At 36.9% G+C, this 22207-nt stretch overlaps 1 protein-coding gene across 4 annotated transcripts in view; it reads left to right on the top strand.

Moving 5' to 3' along the window:
* The first annotated feature begins 11413 nt into the window (after positions 1-11413).
* PLSCR5 (phospholipid scramblase family member 5) overlaps positions 11414-22207 on the top strand; it is a 30082-nt gene continuing 19288 nt past the window's right edge. For 3 of the 4 annotated variants that reach the window (XM_082461306.1, XM_082461307.1, XM_082461304.1), the window contains exon 1: positions 11414-21901. In XM_082461306.1, the coding sequence (XP_082317432.1) occupies positions 21710-21901 (192 nt within the window). In that variant the 5' untranslated portion in view covers positions 11414-21709. The remainder of the gene's footprint in view (positions 21902-22207) is intronic. The other variant, XM_082461305.1, reaches the window with a different exon arrangement.

Below are 22207 nucleotides of genomic sequence, written 5' to 3'. Positions count from 1 at the left end.
AACTGACCAATAATAGCATTTATCATATGGCATACAATACTGCAGAATCAAGTTATATGGGGGAAAAACGGATACAAGTAACCTTAAGCTGCTAAATATGTGCCAAAGGGAAAACATTCTCAGCATCAAGGTCAAATTAATTTTCTTTTCAGATACTCAATGAATTGCTCAAAACATTGTCACATGACTGTGCTTGTTCCTCCATCTTGAACCATAAATTCAGTTATGTATAATTTTAAATGAGAATTAAAAATAATCATACTCGAATCCGTAAATTATGTACAAATACAGTATTATTTATGTTCAACTTTCAATAGATTTATTAATCCTAAGAAAAATTGTAATGAGAGTGAAATCATAGCTTCAGGAAGGTTACCTTGGTAACAGTTTGGCTTGGTTTCCATGGTTACAAAGAGTACAGCTGAGAGGCTCAAAGAATCACAATTTCCTTTGATTGGTAGAGTCTCAAAAATGATGATTTGGAAAGTGACAGGGGATTAAAAAAAAAAAAAGGAAAAAGGTTTCCCTTATGAGGAAAGAGACATTAAGTGTAATAATAGCACACATCCGTGTGCTCAGACACAAGACAGGCCTTTGAAATTTAATGAAATCTCCCTTCACCTCTTCATAAAAAAATTGGACAGACTATCTCAATTTATAACAGTATGAATCTGCAAACCCAAATTCCTGCTCCTGATTAACTGGTCAAAATATGTTAGATGGTTTATGAAGAACTTTTGAAAAATTAGTTTAAAAATTTACTAATTGACTTAAAAATGTAAGTGATTCAAAAGACTAAAATAAATATTCTTGATTTCTCTTTATTGTTTTCTGGGTTTGAGTAGGAAAAAATAATATGGCGTAATAGAAGTACAGTGAGTGATAAGGGCATTAAGAAATCAGAGTCAGGGATATCTCTTTAGCTAGTTGCATGTACTTAGGCATATCATTTTATTTGCAATTATCAGTACTTACTATCAAAAATGACACAGAAACTGAAAACTACCTAAGCTACTCGTTGGAAAATACTATAATACATGATTTTAAGATCTCTTTCTGTGCCTTGAGTCCTTTGATTTTAAAATATTTCCTCCCAATTTGAAAAGCACACTGAAGAGATGTGTGGGCAGGCTTGGAAAAATGTGGACAAAAGCTCTAGACACTTAGCCCCTCCCTACTGTGTCAGAGCCTCATAAGAAGAAGGAGAAATGTCTAAGACTCCTCATTTAGATTTTCCCAGCAGGAAGGATGTTTAAAGGAAAGACAGAATGAACAATCTTTCCAAGAGTTAATTGTCTCCAGCCGGAAGGCAAAGCAGTCAAAGACAAAAGAACTTAAAAGGCAAGGCAGATCCTCTGAGGAGTTAGGCCCATAGAAATGGATGCACTAAAGGCCACGGGTCTAGACACCTTGACTGTAGTCTCCTAGTCCCCTTTACCAGTCAATGCCCCAACCCCTCAAACTCTAACCCCCCAGTTTGTAGACTAGACATGCTGGAAATTCTGTGGGCAAAAGCAACAGTTTCCAATTGTGTTTCTGTTCCTCTGCTTGGTGAGAATGTGGAAATGGCAGCTGGAAGAAGTGACAAAAGAACTACCCAGCCAAACCTTGTCAGAAGCAGAGGAGGGCTCCAGGATCCCACTTGACTTTGGATACAAGGGTATCCACCACAAACCAGAAACAGGATACACAGCCAACTTAGGACATTGAAATGTACACAAAATCTTTCACAAAAATGGAAAAAAGAGTACAGAGATCAAATCTTCCAAATAAGATAACACAGAGTCCAGGTTGAATTCTACTCTTGATTTTCATGGTCTTGGGCTACATAATAGTAATAGATTATGAAAAAACAAGATGTTAAATTGGAGCTCTGTGAATTTTATATCAGGTCAGAAAAGAAAATCATGGAGGATTTATCCATACTACATAAAATAGATTAGAAGATCTTGGCAGAGCTGGATGAAAGACAAAAGCATTTTAATACTGCAAAGATGTTATTGGAAGGAAAAAGGAAGGAAAGAATGAGAGAAGAGAGAGAATGAAAGAAAGGGAAGAAAGAAAAAAGAATTTGGCTGAAAGGGAAGTTGGATGAAATGATGGCATACAAAAGTGAAGTAAAAAATTAACTCCCGAAGGAAAAATTATCTAAGAAAATAAATAAAAATTTCTTACTGTTCCTTGACAAAAAATAATATAAAGAAAACACAAACCCAAAGTAGCAAAATACTAAGTTTACAGTGATAAAATAGCTGAATAAAATGCAAATGCGGAACTAAGGACCAAATTGAAGGGGCAGAAACAGCATTACAGAACTAAGAAATAATCTGAAAATAACAGGTACTTCCAGTAACTAGATTATACTAGGTAATATAGGTAAAACGCATAACATAAAAGTAACATAAAAGATAATATAGGAAACTCTTGAGATAATAATGTGAATGCAGATGAACAAAGTTATGAAAGCAATTAGAAAAAAAATAGTAGATACAGAGCAGGTAATAACGATGAAATAATAACGATGAAACCTAGGATAACCCTTGAAGTAGAAAGCACAACTAATGGAACAGAGAAAAATACTTTTAAAAGAAAAATTTTCTTATATATAAGAATAAATGGATGCATGAATCAAAAGATTATGTGTTTCTTTTTCTTTCTTTCTTTTTCTTTTTTTTTTTTGGCCACACCACGTAGCTTGCAGGATCTTAGTTCCCCCACCCGGGCCCTCAGCAGTGAAAGCGTGGAGTCCTAACCACTGGACTGCCAGGGAATTCCCAAGATTACGTGTTTCTAAAAGAAGTGGTGGCGCAGTGGTTAAGAATCCACCTGCTAATGCAGGGGACACAGGTTCAATCCCTGGTCCAGGAAGATCCCACATGCTGCGGAGCAACTAAGCCCGCACACCACAACTACTAAAGCCTGCGTGCCTAGAGCCCAAGCTCCGCAACAAGAGAAGCCACCGAAATGAAAGAAGCCTGCACACTGCCACAAAGAGCAGCCCCCACTTGCCGCAACTAGAAAAAAAAAAAAAAGTACTAAAAAAAAAGTGTTACAATACAATTAGCTTCTAACATAATAGTCAACTTCTTGAACTTCAAGGCTAAAGAAAGTATTCTTCATTCATCTAGGTAAGGAAAGCAAGTCACTTATAAAGTGGGAAATGTCATTGTCCTCAGACAACCACATAAATATTGAAAAAGCCATAGGAGCAGAGTCTACAAAGATCCAAGAGGAAATCAAGTATAATCCAGGAATGTTATTCACAGCCAATCTGTCAAGCAAGTGTAACGACAACAGAAAGAAATTTTCAGATATGCATGGTTTCAGGAAACATGAGCCCACAAGCCCTTTTTGAAAACACAAAATCATGACAAACGTAGCCCTAAATAATATACTGACCTTGTGGTAAAGAGCTAATGGTAAACATTGAAAACTTATGTATAGAACTAAGACCAAACATTAATATATGGTATAGAAAATAACTTTAGACTTTACTACATACATGTGATCAATATATGTTTAGGCTTTATGGAATAGAAAAAGAATCTATAAACTTCAAGCCAAGAAGGTGAAGAAAGGGGGGTTGTGTAGGAATATTAAAGGGGGTGATTAAGATAGACTGCATATAGAAGGTGATATTTAGGCAAAAATGTAAATGATATGAGGGAGTTTATTTGCAAATATCTTGCAAAAGAACCTTCCAGATAGATGTTACTCAGCAAGGGCTTGCTGCCTTATTTGCATAGAAGCCAGTACTATGGCACCAGCTTTTGAGAAAAGAAAGAACTTTATTTAGAGGTTGACCAGCAAAGAGACAGGAGACAAGCCTCTCAAATCTGTTTGCCGATCCAAGGTTAGGGGTAAAATTTAAGGGGCTGGGGCAATCTCAAACTTGGAAGCTGATTGGCTAATATTGAATTAGTACATATAAGTTACTTATGCTGCTGGAAGCTAGATTTTCCTATGGAAGGACTTCTCACTTTGTAAAGGGCTCCAGTGGCAACATTTCTATTCTTTGAGTTCCATAGACTGAAGATTCTTAGCTCTGGGGTCATGCTGGAGACAGGGGCTCCTGTCCTGTACCTCCACAGTGCTGTCTCTGTAAAACAACTCAAGGTTTGATTTACCAACAACCTATTTGAGGAGGCAAAGTCAGTTTAAGCTGGCGCTGTTTCAATTTGATTTTTCAACAACCTATTTAAGGAGGCAAAAACAGTTTAAGCTGATGCTATTTCATAGAGGGAGTAGTTAGAGCAAGTCGTAAAGTGGAAGAATCCCAGGCATGTTCTAGGAATAGCAAGGAGGCCAGTGTGACCAAAACAGACTAAGGGGAAGAGTATCAGAAGATGGGATAATAGAGACCAGATACTATAGGGTCTATCGAGCTCATTCCAAAGTTTGAGGAGCAGGATGATATGATCTAACTTACATTTTCAAAGAGTCATTCTTGCTGTTGCATTTGAGAATTAACTGTAGGGGGCAAGGGTAGAAACAGGGAGTCTATTTCCGAGACTACTGCAATAATCCAGGCATGGAATTATCATGGCTGGGCTAAGATGGAAGCAGTGAAAGTAATAAGAACTGGTGGGATTATTGATGTATTTTGAAGAAAGAGCCAAAGAACTTCCTGTGTGAAATATAAGGTGTGAGATAAAGAGAGGAATCAAGAATGACCCACAAGATTTGACCTGACTGGGAAGACAGGGTTACCAATGACTAGATGGGTAAAGCAGATTAGGAGTTCAGTTTGAACCTGCTGAGTTTGAGATGTTATTATATAAGTAGAGAGTTCAGAACAGCAGCCTGAGCTAGAGATATATTTTGGGGTAATCAACATTTTTAAAGCCATGAGATTAGAAAAGATCACCAAGGAAGTGAATGTATAGGAAAAAATGACTAAGGATTGAGCATTGGAGTATTCCAAAATAAACATTTGAAAGAAGTGTCTCCAGCAAAACAGACTAAGAATGATCAGTAAAAACAAACAAAAAAGGGATATGCTAAAGCCTATTAAGAAAAGTGTGTCAGCAAATGAACTTATCTACAAAACAGACTCACAGACATAGAGAAGAGACATGTGGTTTCTAAGGGGGACGAGGGTGGGGGAGGGATGGATTGGGAGTTTGGGATAAGCAGATGCAGACTATTTTATATAGGATGGATAAACAAAGAGGTCCTACTGTATAGCAAAGGGAACTATATTCAAATCCTGGGATAAACCATAATGGAAAAGAATATAAAAAAGAATGAATATATATGTAAAACTGAGTCACTTTGCTGTACAGCAGAAATTAACACAACACTGTACATCAACCATACTTGAATAAAATTTTTTTAAAAAAAGAAAAATGTGTCAGGAGGAGCACATGATCAACCGTGTCAAGTGTTGTCAGTAGATCAAGCAAAAGGAAACAAAATTGACCACTGGATTTAAGAACATGGAAATTATCATTAACCTTAACAAAAGTATAGTTTTTTTGTGGAAAGGTTAAGGCAAAAGTCCATGTGGAGCAAGTGAAGAGAACACAGAAGGAGAGAAGTCAGAGGCTGTAAATACAGAAATCTCTTTTGAGGAGTCTTGTTACTAAAAGGAGCAAAAAAATGGTCTGTAGCTGATAGGAGAGGGGGTCAAAAAAAGTTCAGATGGAAGTTATAACAGCAGGTTGTACACTGATGGACGTGATCCTGCAGAGAGTGAAACTTGATGTGGGAGAGAAAGGAGAGAATTGCTGGTACAGTGTCCTTAAGTGTGTCTGAGAGGAGGAGATGCAGTGCACACAAGAAGTGACCAGCATGGACAAACCATGTATGGATACACAGGGGAAAGCAGGCTATGTGCATGTATAGTTGCTGACAAGTGGATGATATGGTGGTCGGAGTTTCTGAAAGTCATGTTCAGATTGCTTTATTTTCTCAGTGAAGTAGGATGCAAAGTCATAAGCTGAGAAGAAGGATAGGATAGGAGGTGTTGATGCTTGATTAGAGGCATGAAATTGTTGTCTAGATTAGTGGATGAAATGGTAATCTGGCAGCACTGAGGAACCACTTGATTTTGAGGTCATGAATATAAAACTGAGACTGATATGCACTGTTTTGTGTCCTTTGTTCATGGTAAGGTACAGACCTGCAGTAAAAGTGTTGCAATTAACCAGGATTTTTTTTTTTTTTTTTTTTTTTGCTGGTTGCTTGGTTTCTGCTAAATAAGTACTACAAAATAGGAAATATGTATATTCGGGGGTGTGATTATAACAACTCTCCAAAGAATTTAGGCTCAATAAACAAGCAAATGAAGACATCGAGGGGGGTGCAAATGACAGGCAGGATGGGAGGCCTTGGTGCATCAAAAGATTGTTGCACTGAAAGTATCAGAGAGAGCAGGCCAGAAATAGAGGAAGGAAACAGAGGATAAGATACATGAATTTGATATTATGGAAGGACTGCATTCAGTAGTCACCAAAAATATCTAAGATACACCTATAAAGAGTATATCTTTTTAAAAAGTAGGCTGAGGTTGAATAGGCAACAAAATCATCAGAGGAAAGTAAAAGGGCAGGCATTGTTGGCATCATTTATGTGTATATTGTATTTTCCAAGTGTCAAGATAAAAGTAGTATTGAAACAGGTGACAGAGAGTCAGGGTCTAAAATCACTGAGAAGCGGAAAGCAATGTCAGCAGATACCAACAAGAGAGTAAATTTCGTTCTGTTCCTCTTTTTTTAATAAACATTTTTACCACTGTCTCTTCAGGTTAATCTGTGTACATCTAGTTCATTATTCCTAATAGCTGGATTCTATTCCACAGTGAGTATCCACCACACTTTGTTTATTCATTGTCCCAGTTACGGACAATCTAAGTTGCTTACAAATCTTCACTACCACTAGCTATCATGAGTGTCCCTTATGGTCCCAACAGAAGAATTTCACTGAGATATCTGCCCTCGGTATATACCCAAATACTGCCAGATTACTCTCTAGAGTGGAAACACCTATCCACACATCACATCAATTAAAAATTAGAATGTTGCCACGACTTAAGGATCTACTTGTAGGTCTCTCCCCTTCACATATCTTCCTTACCTCTCTAAAGGTAACTAACAATCTGATATTCACTTTATTTTTCTAAAAATGTATACTTTTAGTATTTATGTATGCATTTGGTTTATAGCCCATTTCAAACTTTACAGAAATGGAATCACTCTATACAAGCACTTTTTGATGACTCACTTCTTTTGTTCAATATGATTGTAAGAAATAACCATATTGCATGCACGTAGCTGTAGTTTATTCATCTTCATTTATGTGGAGTATTTCATTATATAAGTATGCAACTATTCGTCACATTTTTTGTGAATGGAAATTTTGGTTGTGTTGGAGAAGGTAATCAAGTAACTGAGAGGACGTGACCACCAACTGACCCTCGAGCTGGACCCGGGCAATCAGAGGCTCCTCAATCCCTCCCCTGTCCTTGGAATGTGTGTTCTTCTTGCCTTCCCTAAGCTAGAAGTTGCCCCATGGACACAGCCTTGAGATACAAGGTGTTGTTGAGAACATCTGGACAGTATACATGACTGAATCCAGTTCAAAGCCTTATATAAGTTTTAAGATTCTAGTGAGTAGTTGTGGAGATCTATTCATTTTGCAGCCACCCAAGACAAGCTGCGTAAGTTTCCTCGCTTATTAAAACTACCACCTACCAATCTGGAGTGGTCTGCCTCTTTCTTTGGTCTCTCTTTGTCCTCCATGTACAAGGGCCAGTTTGCAAACCAACAGGTGGTTTCCCATTTGGGGTTATAATGATGAATGCTTCTAATGAGTAGTCTTCCATATTTCTCATGTGGGAGATGTGCAAGGGTTTCTTTGTATATACCTTCAGATATACAGTTGACCCTTGACCAACATAGGTTTGAACTGCCTGGGGCCACTTATACATGGATTTTTTTTTCAATAATATACAGTCACCCCTCTGTATTTGAGAATTTCACATCCACTGATTCAACCAATGACAGATTAAAATTTCCATCTGCTGTTCATTGAATCCATGAATGCAGAACCCATGGATATGGAGGGCTAACTGTATTCACTATACTACACCATGTTAAAAAAGGGATTTGAGCACCTGTGGATTTTGGTTTACTTGGGGCCTCCTGGAACCAATCCCCTCTGATACCAAAGGATGACTGTGCCAAATAATGCCAAACTGTTTTCTACATCATTGTGGCAATACACACACTCACCAGCAGTGCATAAGAGCTAACGTGCTCCATGTCCTGTCAACACTTAGTATTGTCAGTACTTTTAATTTCTGCCATTTTAGTAAGTGTGTCATGGTATCTTATTTAATTTTTCTCTGTTTGCTACAGAAGCTGAGCACAGTACAGGTCTGTTTGTATAAGATTTCATATGTTTAGAAATTCTTTATATTCCCATATTTTAAGTATAAGCATTTTTTTACCTAAAAATATACACATAAAAGTTAACAGTAATGATTTGGGGAGGAAAGGAACTGGTATCAGGGGAGAAGATAATCTTTTACTTTTCATTTATCATTTTCAGTATAATTTCAATTTGTTTGCCCTATCAATATGTTACTTCTATTTAAAAACTATAAATTAAAAATTGAAGATCAAAATTATCTTAAAGCACATATATATTTAAACAAACAAATAAGATTAACACACAACTTTTAATCTGTCACAAGCCAAGCCATTTTCTGGATAAACATGCTAGAATTTCCATGTCCAATACAGTAGCCACTATCCACATGTGGATACTGAGCACTTGAAAACTGACTAATGCCACATGTTGAAATTATATGTTTGAAATAGTTGGTGAAATAAATCACTTAATTTCACCTGTTTTGGTACATGTAAAAGTATGAAATTAGAACACTCCCCAAAAAAAAAATAAAAAATAAAAAAACACTCCCTAACACCATACACAAAAATAAACTCAAAATGGATTAAAGACCTAAATGTAAGGCCAGACACTATCAAACTCTTAGAGGAAAACATAGGCAGAACACTCTATGACATAAATCACAGCAAGATCCTTTTTGACCCAGCTCCTAGAGAAATGGAAATAAAACCAAAAATAAACAAATGGGACCTAATGAAACTTAAAAGCTTTTACACAGCAAAGGAAACCATAAACAAGACAAAAAGACAACCCTCAGAATGGGAGAAAATATTTGCAAATGAAGCAACTGACAAAGGATTAATCTCCAAGATTTACAAGCATCTCATGCAGCTTAACAGTAAAAAAACAAACAACCCAATTCAAAAATGGGCAGAAGACCTAAATAGACATTTCTCGAAAGAAGATATACAGATTGCCAACAAACACATGAAAGAATGCTCAACATCATTAATCATTAGAGAAATGCAAATCAAAACTACAATCAGATATCATCTCACACCGGTCAGAATGGCCATCATCAAAAAATCTAGAAACAATAAATGCTGGAGAGGGTGTGGAGAAAAGGGAACACTCTTGCACTGTTGGTGGGAATGTAAATTGATACAGCCACTATGGAGAACAGTATGGAGGTTCCTTTAAAAACTAAAAATAGAACTACCATACGACCCAGCAATCCCACTACTGGGCATATACCCTGAGAAAACCATAATTCAAAAAGAGTCATATACCAAAATGTTCATTGCAGCTCTATTTACAATAGCCAGGACATGGAAGCAACCTAAGTGTCCATCATCGGATGAATGGATAAAGACGATGTGGCACATATATACAATGGAATATTACTCAGCCATAAAAAGGAATGAAACTGAGTTATTTGTAGTGAGGTGGATGGAGTTGAGTCTGTCATACAGAGTGAAGTAAGTCAGAAAGAGAAAAACAAATACAGTATGCTAACACATATATATGGAATCTAAGGGGAAAATAAAAAAGGTCATGAAGAACCTAGTGGCAAGACGGGAATAAAGACACAGACCTACTAGAGAATGGACTTGAGGATATGGGGAGGGGGAAGGGTGGGATGTGACGAAGTGAGAGAGTGGCATGGACATATATACACTACCAAATGTAAAGTAGATAGCTGGTGGGAAGCAGCTGCATAGCACAGGGAGATCAGCTCTGTGCTTTGTGACTGCCTAGAGGGGTGGGATAGGGAGGGTGGGAGGGAGGGAGATGAAAGAGGGAAGAGATATGCGAACATATGTATATGTATAACTGATTCACTTTGTTATAAAGCAGAAACTAACACACCATTGTAAAGCAATTATACTCCAATAAAGATGTTAAAAAAAAATTTCACCTGTTTCTTGTAAGTTTTTTTATTATTTTTTTAAAAGATTTATTTATTTATTTATTGGCTGCGTTGGGACTTCGTTGCTGTGTGCAGGCTTTCTCTAGTTGCGGAGAACGGGGGCTACTCTTTGTTGTGGTGCATGGGCTTCTCATTGCGGTGGCTTCTCTTGTTGCAGAGCACAGGCTCTAGGCGTGCGGGTTTCGTAGTTGTGGCGTGCGGGCTCAGTAGCTGTGGCTTGTGGGCTCTAGAGCACAGGCTCAGCAGTTGTGGTGCACGGGCTTAGCTGCTCCGCGGCACATGGGATCTTCCCAGACTGGGGATCGAACCCGTGTCCCCTGCACTGTCAGGCGGATTCTTAACCACTGCACCACCAGGCAAGTCCCTCTTTTAAGTTTTTAATGTGGCTCCTAGAAAACTTTAGGTTACATATGTGGCTCAAAATGTATCTCTATTGACAACATTGCACTCGAATCTATTTAGTTACTAGAGAAAAACATGACTAAGGAGATTGCCAAAGAAAAAATACAACTATGCAAAACATAAATATACTTCGCTTTAAGCCAGCCCAGAATTATTTCTAGTTATGCCAAAAACACAAAGCATACTTGTATACAAACATCTTATTCAAATCACGACTGACTACAATTTGAGGTCAGGAGCAAGATCATAATTCTCATCAATTTTCACAGTTCATACATTGGCTTGTAGACAAAATAAGGAAAGAAGTCCCAAACCACAAACAATGCTTTTGTTGGTAACATCTACTCCCTCATTCTTGGAGTTAACATTTCATGAATGCCTATAATGGGTCAGGACCTGCATTAGACAACAACAAGAAAAAGGATATTCACTAATAAACACAGGCCTTCCTTTTCCAACCCCATTCAGTGAAGCAACATTCTCCGCGGCTTATAGGACACATCCCACACTTTTAGCCACCACTTCGCAAAGCATGCATTTAAATGCAGTAACATTTTCAGGATGATCTAGCCTATAAATAGCACCAGAAGAAAACACTAAATATGCACCATTAGGCATAAATTAACTCTAATGTATGTTGTCTATGCATTTAATGTATATTTGTTATAATAATTATCTCAATTTCTTGGGAACTTTGCTCTTGGGGGGATCCAAGCTTGGGGGAATGTATTGCAGAAAACAACTGGTGTCCTCTGGCTGGCACTGAGTTGCAGCTGCACCGGCTGTGCGTGATATGGCTGCTGTCAATGAAGGCACCTGCACGCAGAGCACTGCTGGGCTGTCGGCTGCAGCCACGGAAGGGCTTGTTGCAGTATTTTGCTGATGTCTGAAGATGCAGGCAAATGTTGGGAGGACAAAGCAACCACACTGAGCAAGGCACAAGAACCCAGGCACAAGGTAAGTATATTTAAAATAATGGTAGAAATAAAGAGATTTTCAAAATGGTAAAGCAGTTCTTGATGGGGTTTCTGAAGATTTTAAATGTCTTCTTAATTCTCCCCACCAATCTACTTGGTAGCTCCAATTCCCTTCCGTTCTCTCTTTCTCTCTCTCCTCCTCCTTCTCCTCCTCTCTCTCTCAGAGACACAAACATACACCCTGAAGGACATCTAAATAAATAATTATTGATATGTCATACGTCTGTACAGTTTTCTGCTTGTAATGCTCTTCTTCTAGTAATATAGCTTGCAATGAGCCAGAACCTCTCAGAAGATTCCCACTACTTTTAGACTCTTTAAAGGAAAAATGCCATTATGAACTGTTAAAAGTTTACATTATGCATAAGAGGTCAGAAAAATGCCAGAAGACAAAGTACAGTAAAGACAGATTACTTCAAAGAACTCCATTCAGCTTAACTTCATCTTACCTGAAGAAAACGTACAAGGCAGAAAATTTGAAAAAGAACTTCTATGGACAATCTATACTTTTGCTTCTGCCTTGGGCTTTACAATCTACTGATTAAGGGATACCTTTTGTCCCAGGGAGTCTGTGCGCAGGACTCTAAATTAGGAGTCTTCTTTTATGTCATCTTGGTGAGCAGGGACCCCTCTAGATATATTTGTTCCAGAACCAGCTTCTCTTAGTTTCAGACAGATTCTTCTCTGTATCTAGGATTCCTTTCCATTTTTTTTCTAGTCCTTTAAATCAGTATCTTTTTAAGTAGGCAGGAAGAGAGAATGCAAGATATCTATCCCTCATTAGCAACCAAGAAGCACGATCCAGTATACTATTCTTTCATTATTTAAGAAATAATATCTTAATAGTTATTATTTTTCTGTTTTAAAGTAACAGAGGAAAGGAAAATTAGACATGTACATGTGAAACAAAGAATTGCTCATTTGAATGATACATTACTGATTCTGATTAGCTTTGTTTTTCAGGGAGAGGATGAGTCGTATCATTTTATTTTCAGGAGGTGGTAACTGACTCTTGCTTTTAAAAAACGGAAGTATTGCATCTCTATGTTGTGGTCCTCCACTAGAGTGGAGGTCATATCATTACAGTCAGTAGGCTTCATAATGATATGCCCACAGTAAAAAGTTAATAAATAATTACTGAAAGAATGAATGAAGCATTGTATCAAAAGGGCAGGTCTGAATAAGATAGCAAAGAAATGCACTTTGATAAGAGGTTTGCAACATGTGGATAGATGGCTGCTGAAATAGGAGTTGCACTTTCCCAGGGAAGAAACATCCAAGTTCGCATTAAAAGACTGGATATCTTACATCCATAGTGTAGTTGCAAATCAAATAACGCTGGAAAAAAATATTTATACTAATGATATTTCTTCCCATGATTGTGTTAACTAATTAATTAATTAATACCCACCCTGAATTGTTTCACAATGAATTTTAGTATGGGAAATTATATACCCAGATATAAGATTTATGCATAGAAATGCATGCCTTAAGTGCTGCAAGTTTGCTAAAAGTGGATTCACATTTTAGCAGATCATACCATGAGCCTCACTGAATGAAAGGAGTTATTTTATCACTAAATTGCAGTCCATTACCATAACATTCCTCACCTGTAGCAGTTACTTGTATGATAAGCTGTTCGTAAAATTTGCTATTAATTATTCTTGCATGATATAGTATGATAGGAACAACTGAAAACATAAATACATGCAATCATGTTTACATTTATCAGATTATAATGTAATTAAGACTTCTAGATGGTGCCTTCTCATAAATTAATACTTAGGAGTCCACTAGATATTCCCCACTACAGTGACCAAGCCAGTGTTGAAAGGGATATGTGGAAATGGGAACTCTTATCCCTTACTATTGGGAATGTAAATTGGTACAAGACCATTGAAGATCAATTCAGTGATACCTAGTAAAGATGAAGATCTTCATATCCCATAAGCCAGCATTTTTATTTCTGGATATATATCTTCAAAAGGACTGCTATACATGTGCATAAGAACCATTGCCTTACATAATGGAAACAACTAAACATCCGTTAAAATGGCAATGAGCAAAAACTGTATTCATTATACTCATAAACTGTAATAACATGCAGTGGCTGAAAACAATGTAATGCTATGCATTATCATAAATTTTTAAAAACATAATTTTAAGTGACTAAAATGTGTTTGAGTTATACCTAAAATAATATTTATATAAATCAAGAAAAACAAGTAATTCTCTCTCACTTCATGTATATGTATATTTAGTTATATATTTACATATATATGTTTATGTATGTATGTATGTATATAATTTCTAGGAACACATACTTTTATAGTAAAACCAGAGGCAGAATAACTATTAAGCTGATGAAACAGGCTAACAGTCAGTTCATCCTAGTCCTTGGTCCTTGGTCCTGCCCCAGACCTATAGGCTTACATCTTAATCCACTCCATACTCTTTCCGCAAAGGATGTCATCAGGAGCATATTGCTGATTTTGTTTCATTTCGTTGTATAACAGGTAGCACTTCTTTTGTCACTATATAGGGTTAAATAAATTGGCAGTCTCTCCCTTTGTACTGAGAGAAACTATTTTGGTGAGCCTTTTCAATCATGAAAATTTAAGTCAAACATCTAATAGCTAAACAATTAAATAATGGGGAAGTTCTGAACAGTGATGTAACATTGAATGGATGGACCTTCCGAAATAGCTTTGACAGGTCCTGGGAAAAGGCCATGGGCAGGCGTGACTGTGTCAAGATTATGATGGAATTTTTTTTCATTTCCTTTTGGCTGAAACTGAAGATGGCGGATATAGAGTCTTTTCTTTCAGGGGGGACAAGGACAGGCAAGGCAGGACATCCTGAGTAGATGAGCACGCCCAAACAGAGCAGCAGAGCTGAGGCTCACGAGAGAGAGACCGGTAGGGAGTTTCCTGGGAAGGGGCAGGCCCACTGACACTAGATTTCCTGATATTCATTTTCCCATCTCCTTTTGTGTACTGCAATCCCACTATGTTATCATCGAGCCCTGGGTTATGTCTGTTGGACATGCCCAACTTGTACTGTCTATATTTCATGGAATCAAGGGAGCAGACTAAAATACTGTAGCCTGCTGACAAAATAAAACTGAAGCTGCTTGAAAAAGCCCAGGGCTTCATAGCACAGGGGTAGGAGGATTGTGTGACCCTCTGGAGTACTGAGAGTGGTCCCGGTTCTTCCATAGAGGCGGCAGGTGTTAGGGGAGTTGGAATGAGGGCACTGTGAAGGTGAATGGCAGCAGGAAAGCAGCAGGATGGGGGTTGAGGCCAACTTGTGGAACAACGTCTCCTGTCTGCGGGAGCACTCAGTGACAGGACACTTGAACCTCTGGGAGGTCCCTTAAGGAGGGTTTGCAAGCCTCTCCTTGAGAAAGGCTGGGAAACCGAAAGAAATGGAGGGAAGGGGAGACCTCAGGCTGGTATCTGCTGGGCCTTTTTTAAAAAGAAAAAATGATGTTGGTGCCGTCTTTGGCAGGACAGAGGAAGAAAGTATAAAGGAAGAAATAGGCAGTACCTACACGTCATCAAGTTAGATGGCCTGGAAAGTCTTTGTTGCAGGTCAAATATTGAAAGATTCAGTGAGTCAAATGGCCATGTCCAAATGCATAGATGGTTGGCCTTATATAGGCCAAAACATATGTTTAATTCACTTAGGTTTTTATATTTTGTTTCAAAATTGGTGCTCTATTGAAAGTCAAAATTAACTGGTCTGTTATGACCATAATTTAAAATACCATGTTTTTTAAATTAATTTTTATTGGAGTATGGTTGCTTTACAATGTCGTGTTAGCCTCCACTGCACAACAAAATGAATCAGCCACACACGTACAGATATCCCCTCCCTTTTGGACTTCCCTCCCATTTAGGTCACCACAGTGCATTAGGTAGAGTTCCCTGTGCTCTACAGTATAAAATACCATGTTTGATTGTGCTAATAACAACTTAGTTTCTTTGGATCAAAGTTTTTCCAAATGCCCATGGCAAACATTAAGAAATTTAGGAAACATATAATTTAATTCTAAAATACTAATCATATTTACACACATTTTCTGCAAAATGATAACTCAAATAATGGCAGCTCATTTTAACCTCGAACATTTCAAAACAACAACAAAAAGAAACATCTCTTTGCCAAATAAGAAGAACCCAAACTTTTGGCTGTCTACAGCCTGTGAGCTGACTTCATAATTTTTCATCACTATCCATGCCTTCTCAGGCCACTTAACTATTTTTAGAAGCAGACAGTGTTGCTGATAATGTAGTATATCCTACAAGTTCAACCTTTGCAAATCATGCCATCCAGGGCAACTGACTTGGTGAGCAAAATCTCCATAGTCATTTAGAAATATGAACTGTCTAGTCAAGTTTACAGTGCTTTTTTGTTTCCCCTCAGTGTGCAATGCAGTTAAATATTACCTGTATGTTTCATTTAACTTTATGAGATTATTGAAGGTTTCTATTTTCAAATTCCTGATTAATCAAATTCAACTAAAAATAAAAATAAATTTTCATTTATGTATGTAAATAGCAGGAAATAATCCTTTTCTTGTTTGTTACAGGGAGAAAGAGTGGAGAGAAATCCAGAGTAAACATAAAAATATTGCTGTTCAAACATTTTCAAAATTAAAAAAAAATTATTTATAACTGTCAGAAACTTACATGTGATAGACTGTTTTATCACAGACTCTGGTACAGGAGATTTCTAGAAATTAGAAAAGTAGAATATTTCTAATGTAGTAGTGAGGGCAAAAATATATATTCCAAGAAGTAATTTTTAAACACTAAGTGGAAATAAGGCCCATAAAAATGAATGTTGTATGTTGTATATTTTCCTTCCTGGTTTTTATTATTTTGAAATTGGTCCTTCAGCCACCAAGTGGGATGATGGTTTCTGAATAGTGTTTACTTTTTACGATAGCTTTGTCTCCCCCTGTTGTTCAAAATGATAAAATACAGCACTCTGGAAACAGCAAGGCTCTCCGTTCCTCCAGTGTTTGTAAGCTGACAAGAGGTAGACAGATACCCTCTGAAGTTTTATGCCTGCTGTGTTTCTCTCTTTGCTGCAACAAGAGGAGCCTTTTCTTTTAACCTACATGCCTTTGAAGAAGTGACTCAGCATATTCATGGCCTCTAAAGGTAAGAGTAAATATAGGCAGCTAATAAATTTTTCCTTATATTGTGACTGAAAATACACAGTTCTAAGGGTGTTACAATCGGTGAGATTGATACTTTAAAACCTGTCATTTAGTGCTTTTCAACGTTGGAATTTTTAACTTTGAACTCCAAGGAGCATGTTGCATTAAATTTTTTTAAAAACCCTCTATCTGATAGAATGTAAAAGTTAAGATGCAAACGGTGTTTTCGTTATCAAATATAAACCTAGTGACTTGATGTGAAAAGCTGCAGAGTAAAATTTAGAATGGGAATATCTAATGCCAAACACAAAGACAAGTTGATATTCCCAGTTTAAAGGGATTTGTAGAAAACTTTTCACACATAAGTTAAAAAGTGTTAAAGTACAGTTCAATATTTTAAAATTTCCCATTTGTTGTTTAAAATATGTGATACAGCCATTTATTATAGAGAATTAATCATGTGTTTTCAGGAAATCCTAGTAAATTTAATGGACTAGAAGTAAACATTTCTGAACTATGAAGCAAGAATCTTTTAACATTTCTTTGATGGTAAATTATATCTAAAAAGCAAACAGAAACTAAGCAAGCAGATTAAAGACTTTGGGAGGGGGAACTGGTAAGTTTTCCTCAAATCGCTAAAACTGTAAATATCATTAGTGTTGTCTCACTCAAAGAACTTCTCAGAAGACAAGGGATGTACTTGTTTTAGGTAATGGGTTGCAATCTCACAAAAAATACTTGTGAAATGATATAAAAATGAAATTATAATGTGTTTTCATTCCATTATCAGAAGAAACCATTAAACTCTAGGCTATAATGAAAGTGAAGAATTATGATTAGTATAATTGGTGGAAACCTTTTAACCTAATTACAAATAGGATAATAGAGTCCACAATTTAAAATACCCTAAATTAAATTAATGATCCATTCAGAGAAATGTGTATGCTTATTTGCTTCCTTTATCAAAATAGACTTTGGATGCTATTTAATTTGGAACAAAGGAAGTCATATTTTCACTTTTTGTCAACATGTAGCATACACCAGTCCCTGAGTATCACTGGGAAAGCTCAAATTGTAAAACATAGATGTGAAACATCAAAATTATGAATTTTAATACATGTGTACTTCATTTTTATATTTGAAGACAGACAAACAAAATCTTGGCAAGGTCTTTCTTTCATTTAAGACTGACACTAAGACTTAGTCCAAAAACACTTCATCACTTTATCAAGTCAGAGTTACAGCAACAACTGCAGCCTGTAAGGTAAAGAGTTGCAGAGTACGTGAAATATTTATAAGCTAGTTATACATTTTTAAAAGAGTAGATAGAAATTCAAAGCCAGATAGAAATTCAAAGGAGTTCCTTCTTCGTTTGGTGGTCTGAGTCTCTGAAGAAACTTGTGACTAGAAAGCAATATTATGATCAAAATATGATTAATCTACCAAAAAAGCAGTGATGTTCAGTAATGATAGGGGCTCAAGACTAAACTCAGAGGTAAAACTTACGGTAGAAAACTAACACTCTTGCTGCATCCCACTCAAAATATTTAACAGATGAAGTGGGTAAAACATCTGTGAGAGACCCTATACTCCTTAAAAGAAGTGAAAAATGAAGTTTCCTTTTGAATTAGAAATCTGGTTTTAGGGGGCAAATTGGTTTATCATCATTATTTACCTAAAATATTTTTGTGGAGTTTTATTCAAATATATTTAAAGACATTATTTATAATGTCATGATATTTTCTGGCCCATGAAACTGTATGGGCAATTAGCATTTTCCCAGGGAATACAGGCTAAGTAGACATTTCACACATTTTGTAGGGAGTTCAATCAGCACCACTAAATCAAAGGACAGTCTGGATACTGGACGCCATTAGAACTGAGGAAATATTTGTGTGGTCTGGAGTCCCCTGGTTTAGTATAAATAAACACAATTTAAGAACAGGTTGGTCTCAGACTTTAAGTTTGAGAAAAACAGGAGTTTCCAGGATGATCTAAGCTGAACAGAAGCTTCAGTTTAGGTCTTCAAAGGCTGTGCTGCTCCAATGTGAGCTGAAATCCCAGAAGAGCAAGCAAGTGATCTCAGAATGGTGATCCCAGCAGCCTCTGACTGAGCCTCTACTCCCCAGTAAAGACTTTGGACATGATCTGCTCTGGGCCCCAGTGCATTAACATCTCTTAATGCCATGAAATCTAAGGACCTAAAGACCTGGGTCCGAAATGTAGAGCCATTTGCCAGACACTCAAGAATCTACCGCGTTTTGTCGCAGCAAAATAGTTTACAAGATAAAATTGGAGTAATTTGCTAAGCTTTTCAACAATAAAATTGGCAATGAGAGAGAATCTAATAGTCTTCTATCAGCTATTATTAGAAATTAATCCCTACACATTTTTTTTTAATTGAAGGATATAACATGTGTACATGTGCATAAAGGCACCAAACTTAAACTCCATGACTTTAAAAATGAGGATGCACTTGTGTAACCACCACCAAGATCAAGATACAGAACATTTCTGGCACCTCCTAAAGTTCCCTTTCTGGTCAATAGCCATATGCACCTCCACTCCCAAGATAAACCACTATTCTGAATTTTATCATTATGAACTAGTTTTCCCCAGATCACAATTTTGTCTCTGCTTCTCTGAAAGTCAATGACAACGGTGCTTTTGGCACTAATGCCAAAGAAAGGATGTTTGTTGCCTTCTATTATTTTCTAGTTGTTATTGCGGTAGTGGCCATTTGCTCCTCTCCCAGATTTGACACGGTGTTACCTAGTCTTCCTCTCAGTTTACTCAGTTAGTAGCTCTCGAGAAGGGCTAAGAGCAAGAGGAATTCTAAAGTCTATATCCTTTGTGTCTGCCCCAAATCTGAGAGAAGTTCAGGATGGGGGCCTTTGGGGAAGCAAATTGTTATAATATTATCAGTATGGAGCTCTCTTTTCGTGGAACCAAATGACAAGCTTGCTTCCATTCAGTCCTACCCCTAAAGCGTGTCCAAATTCTAAATGTCACAGACCAGTATAAACTTAGAAATCCATATTGGTCTCTTCCCACAACCTTACTGTTAAATGAATAAATGAATCATTTGGCAATTAATGTCCCTCATTAACACCAAATGTACACATGACTTTAATGAGCCAATTGTTACTAGAAACAGTTTATGTCAGTGTCCAAAGGACCACTCCTTAGGTGCCTGTGCTCCTTCACCAGGTTTGTTTGGTTTTTTAAATCCCTCTCATTTGCTCACCCAGGCTATGCTTGGGAAGCAATGAATGAAGAGGAATTTATAATCTCCAAAGGAAAATCAGTCCTTTCTTCAGATTTATTTTTTAGAGTTTTAAAAGATTCAGAAGAATACCTACCCCCTCACACACACATATTACATGGACCTGGGTGTCTGTGCTGAAGAGAGACCATTCTAATCTACTGTGAATTATATAGCTGTCACTCCAATTTTAGTATATGTACAATGAGTGCTTATCCAAATCTTTGTGCATCTGTTATAAATTTCTTCCTCATATTAATCCAGAACGAGTTTCCTTGTCCTTCCCATTCACAGGTGTTTAAAATAGTCTAAATTACTTTTCTTCATAATGGCCTCTCTGATATTTGAAAACACCTGTCATGAACCTTGCTTGATCCATACCTACACTCAATCTAAAACAGCAAAGTGTAAACGAAATGAATGCACATGTGAGAACTCTGACAATTTGGCTTAATAAAGATGAGAAGTAAAAACACTGATAGTCTTTGAAAAAAATAATGGTATCTAATGAGGGAGATAGCCAAATGGCAGTCATGTGAGAAGAAAAGGGAAAAATAACAGTAGAAAGGGAATAAAGTATATTTTTAACAAAGAAGAAGAATTTTGCATGTACCACTTACAGGTCTTATGCATAATATTAGGCTCCAGACTAAAGCAGTATAAATAGCAAATCTCTGAATTTCAATCTAAGAGATAATTGAAACTAACAATTTTACCTGGCAATAATATAGAAAACAGGTGATTAAAAAATCAAAGCCTAACATTTTAGAATTCTGTAATTCTTTTATCCTTTGTAATGTTGGGTGAGCTACAAAGAAATTCATACTGTCAAAATTTTTTCAGATGTTTTTATACCAAACACTGAGAAATCAAAGCTAAATTAAATATTACACTGCCCTTAAGAAGCTCATAAATTAGTTACAAATATTCCCATTAGTTCTCAAAGTATATATCGTCAGACCAGCAGCATTAGTTTACCTGGGAACTAATTAGAAATGCAAAATTCTCAAGCTCCACACCCACTCCAACCACAGAATTAGAAAGTCTGGAGTGTGGCCCAGCAGTGGGTGTTTTAATAAGCCCCCCAACTGGTTCTGGCGCAGGCTAAAGTATAAGGACCCTGAATTAAATCTAGCCATAGCAGTATGATTGATAAAAAGAGACAAAATATCCTTGGAAATTACGAGGCGCCTTCATAATATTTGAGGAAGGGAGAATATGCTTGAAAGTCATAATTATGATTTAAAACCTATGTCTAAGGTTATCCTTTTATGAGTGGAGAACATCTAGTTTCTTTTGCCATTGATTTTCTTTTTGTAGTGTATAATCTTTTAGCTCTTTGAATAGAAGCTTCACTTGCCTTCAAAAAATATATACTTTCTAAAATCATTTATTTTGCCCAAATTATCCAACTCTTCTCACAACTACCTCTGGTAGTCTTCCACTGTCCTTTATCTCTGGCTTCGGGGTCAAGTGGTGCTGACAGTGAGTAGGAAAAATGAAGGAAAGGGCACTGTAGTGAGAGGCTACTGTGGGAGATACTCTACCCTCTGAATTAAGAGGAAGCAAATATTATAAGACAAACTAAATAAAATGGCCTACATTTAACTATGGACTGGGATGGTCATTCTCTTGCAGATGCACAGAACCAAAGAAGCAGAAGTCTGCCTGGTTTTCTTCCGGGAACTTCAGACCCAGACCATGGCCTTCACATCTCACCTTCCAATCCAGGGAACCAAGTGTGGCAGCGGGGTCCCCCCCCACCAGGGAGTCTCCCTCCTGGTCTAGAGTATTTAAGCCAGGTGCTTTTATCTCTCTATTTCTACTAAATGCTTGCCCTTAAAATGAATATAAACTTGATTTCTTGCCTTTCAATCAAGGCCGAAGAATGTCAACAAATAACTTACTGAAGTGAGAAAAGCATTATAAATCATGAAATTATAAAATCTGTCTTTTATTTATTTCTATTATTTGGGAAGAAATTTTTTTCTTTTATGGTCACTTCTAATTTCCTTATTTATTTGTCAGAGGAAGAAGACTAAACATTTTCGATTGAGCTGTTTAGCACATTTATCCTTTTACTGCTTATTGCTCAAGGTGTCAGCAAA

The sequence above is a fragment of the Balaenoptera physalus genome, assembly GCF_965194825.1.
Source record: "Balaenoptera physalus genome assembly, chromosome: 4".
Taxonomy (NCBI): domain Eukaryota; kingdom Metazoa; phylum Chordata; class Mammalia; order Artiodactyla; family Balaenopteridae; genus Balaenoptera; species Balaenoptera physalus.
Note: the sequence above shows the minus strand (reverse complement) of the source record. Positions and strands in the feature narration are given on the sequence as shown.